Source organism: Mandrillus leucophaeus, unplaced genomic scaffold, assembly GCF_000951045.1.
Source record: "Mandrillus leucophaeus isolate KB7577 unplaced genomic scaffold, Mleu.le_1.0 Scaffold222, whole genome shotgun sequence".
NCBI classification, from domain to species: domain Eukaryota; kingdom Metazoa; phylum Chordata; class Mammalia; order Primates; family Cercopithecidae; genus Mandrillus; species Mandrillus leucophaeus.
The window spans coordinates 2,967,709-2,970,237 of NW_012102277.1; the positions used below are offsets into that span (position 1 = coordinate 2,967,709).

Genomic DNA, 2,529 nt, shown 5'->3' on the forward strand with positions numbered 1-2,529 from the left:
TTTTTTTTTTTTTGAGACAGAGTCTTGTCTGTTGCCCAGGCTGGTCTGGAACTCCTGGCCTCGGGTGATCTTCCTGCCTTGGCCTTGCAGAGTGCTGGGATTACAGGCGTGCACCACTGTGCCTGGTTTTTTTTTTTTTTTTCCCCCAAATAATGAGCAACTGTATACCCATTATAATTAGGAAATTTAGTTTATGGAGGAAAATCTCATTTTTCTATCTGTCACAGAAATATGATGATCTACTCTGCATGCTTGTTTGAATGTTGGAAAGAGTGAATTGATCTATTAAGTTAGGAAAAGCATTTCAAAAATACTTGTACTATAAGTATAAGGTGGTGGTAATATTGTGGCCACTACTTCTGTTTCTTTATTCACCAGTTAATAAATAAACACCTTGTTTTTTAGAGAGGACATGTACTCCCAGGATTCCATAGATCTCCTTGCTAACTCAGGACTACAGTTTCAGAAGCATGAAGAGGAAGGGATTGACACACTGCACTTTGCAGAACTGCTTATGACATCAGGAGTGGTTCTCTGTGACAATGTCAAATGGCTTTCATTTCATAGGTCAGTCCTAGGGAATGTGTATTTCTCTCTCGCTTTGGGCTACGCTGGAGCAGGGAACTGAATTCTTAGTCATTTTTGAAGTCCTAGTGACTGTTCTGTTCATCAGCAGCAGTCAGAAGTTGAATTGGTACTTGTTGCCCATGTTTCAGTTTTTCAGAAAATACTGGGGCTTATATACTGGCTTGTTTCACACGGTATTTGGCTTTATCATGTGGCTATCAGTGGGTTTAATTCCAAGTGGGAATATGGTGGGTGGAGAGGGTCACAGTACTTGGTTATCTTTTAAATGGCTGTCCTCAGAGTTTCTTAGGTACTTGAAAGCCAGATTCTCCTTATTTTAACTTCTCAGTACTTTTGGATTTTTGATGAATCAAATCCACAGTTAAAACTTTTGGGTACTTTTTTATATCTCCCATATTAGCCTGTTAGGTTGTTATTGGAAAGTTCAGATTATAGGCCGGGCATGGTGGCTCACACCTGTAATCCCAACACTTTGGGAGGCTGAGGCAGGCGGATCACCTAAGGTCAGGAGTTCGAGACCAGCCTGGCCACCATGGCAAAACCCTGTCTCTACTAAAAATACAAAAATTAGCCAGGCATGGTGGCGGGCGCCTGTAATCCCAGCTACTTGGGAGACTGAGGCAGGGATAATTGCTTGAACCCGGGAGGTGAAGGTTGCAGTGAGCCGAGATCGCGCCATTGCACTCCAGCCTGGGCGACAGAGCGAGACTCTGTCTCAAAAAAAAAAAAAAAAAAAAAAAGATTCAGATTATAGTACAATAAACTACTCAGAAAAAGTGAAAGTTCCTAACACGAAGTAGCATTTACAAGCTTTGAGAAATAAAATGGTTGAACACTGGGGCCTGATAACTGCTGCTTTTTTAACCTCTGTGGTTTATTCTCCCCTTGTAGTGGCTATGATTTTGGCTATATGGTAAAGTTGCTTACAGATTCTCGTTTGCCAGAAGAGGAACATGAATTCTTTCATATTCTGAACCTTTTCTTCCCATCCATTTATGATGTGAAATACCTGATGAAGAGTTGCAAAAATCTTAAGGTATATGATGTTTTTCTTAATACCAGTAACAAAAATAAGGACAGAAAAAAAGCTGACTTTGCTTTATTGTTATGTGTTCAGCATGCATTATTGAGTACTAGATGCCAGTGTGGTGGTAGACAGGGTATAATATAAAGCTGATTTGCACAGATATTTGTGTGGCCATGAAGGGAACCCTCTGCTTCTGTCATCTTAAGGCAGGCATTCTTCACTCGAGGCCCATGAACCTAATGAAAAGGTATAAATGCTGTTTGTTAGGGATGGGGTCTGTGGTGTATCAGATTCTCAGAGGGGTTCTTAACTCTAGAAAGTTTTAGAACTTGGTACCCTAATAAATTGTTGACATAGAGCTTTGCTGTCTAGAATTAGAGTGGGATTTACTATTTCCTCAGCCTTGCAATTCTGATTTTAAAGGCAGAGGTCTGGCAAAATCAACAACATGGAAAGGAGCAAAATATAGGATGTAGCACAATATAGCATTTGGAAAAAGGGAAGAAAAGAGCTAAAAAGAGGTTATTAAGGCCTGTTAAATAAATGGCCTGTCCCCATTTCTTGCTAGAATTTAGTGAACTCATAACTGCACTTAGTTGACTTCAGTAGAGGCATGTTGTGTCTGTAATACTATCTTTGTTTTTCATATATCTCCAGGGAGGTCTTCAGGAAGTTGCTGATCAGTTGGATTTGCAGAGGATTGGAAGGCAGCACCAAGCAGGCTCAGACTCACTGCTGACAGGAATGGCTTTCTTTAGGATGAAAGAGGTAAACTTCCTCGAATGTGATCACAGGCCTCTTGGCAGTAACTTACTGAAGACTAAGGAGGTAGTGGATGGTCTGTTGTGTGGGCTGAGGTTTGCTGAACATGTGTTTTTATTTATTTATTTATTTATTTATTTATTTATTTATTT

At 40.2% G+C, this 2,529-nt stretch overlaps 1 protein-coding gene across 11 annotated transcripts in view; it reads left to right on the plus strand.

Annotated features, from left to right (window-relative positions):
* CNOT8 (CCR4-NOT transcription complex, subunit 8) overlaps positions 1–2,529 on the plus strand; it is an 18,852-nt gene that overhangs the window by 12,059 nt on the left and 4,264 nt on the right. For 9 of the 11 annotated variants that reach the window (XM_011981263.1, XM_011981264.1, XM_011981255.1 and 6 more), the window contains 3 exons: positions 406–567; positions 1,480–1,624; positions 2,273–2,383. In XM_011981263.1, coding sequence (XP_011836653.1) covers positions 413–567; positions 1,480–1,624; positions 2,273–2,383 — 411 coding nt within the window. In that variant the 5' untranslated portion in view covers positions 406–412. The remainder of the gene's footprint in view (positions 1–405; positions 568–1,479; positions 1,625–2,272; positions 2,384–2,529) is intronic. The other 2 variants (XM_011981256.1, XM_011981265.1) reach the window with 1 other exon arrangement.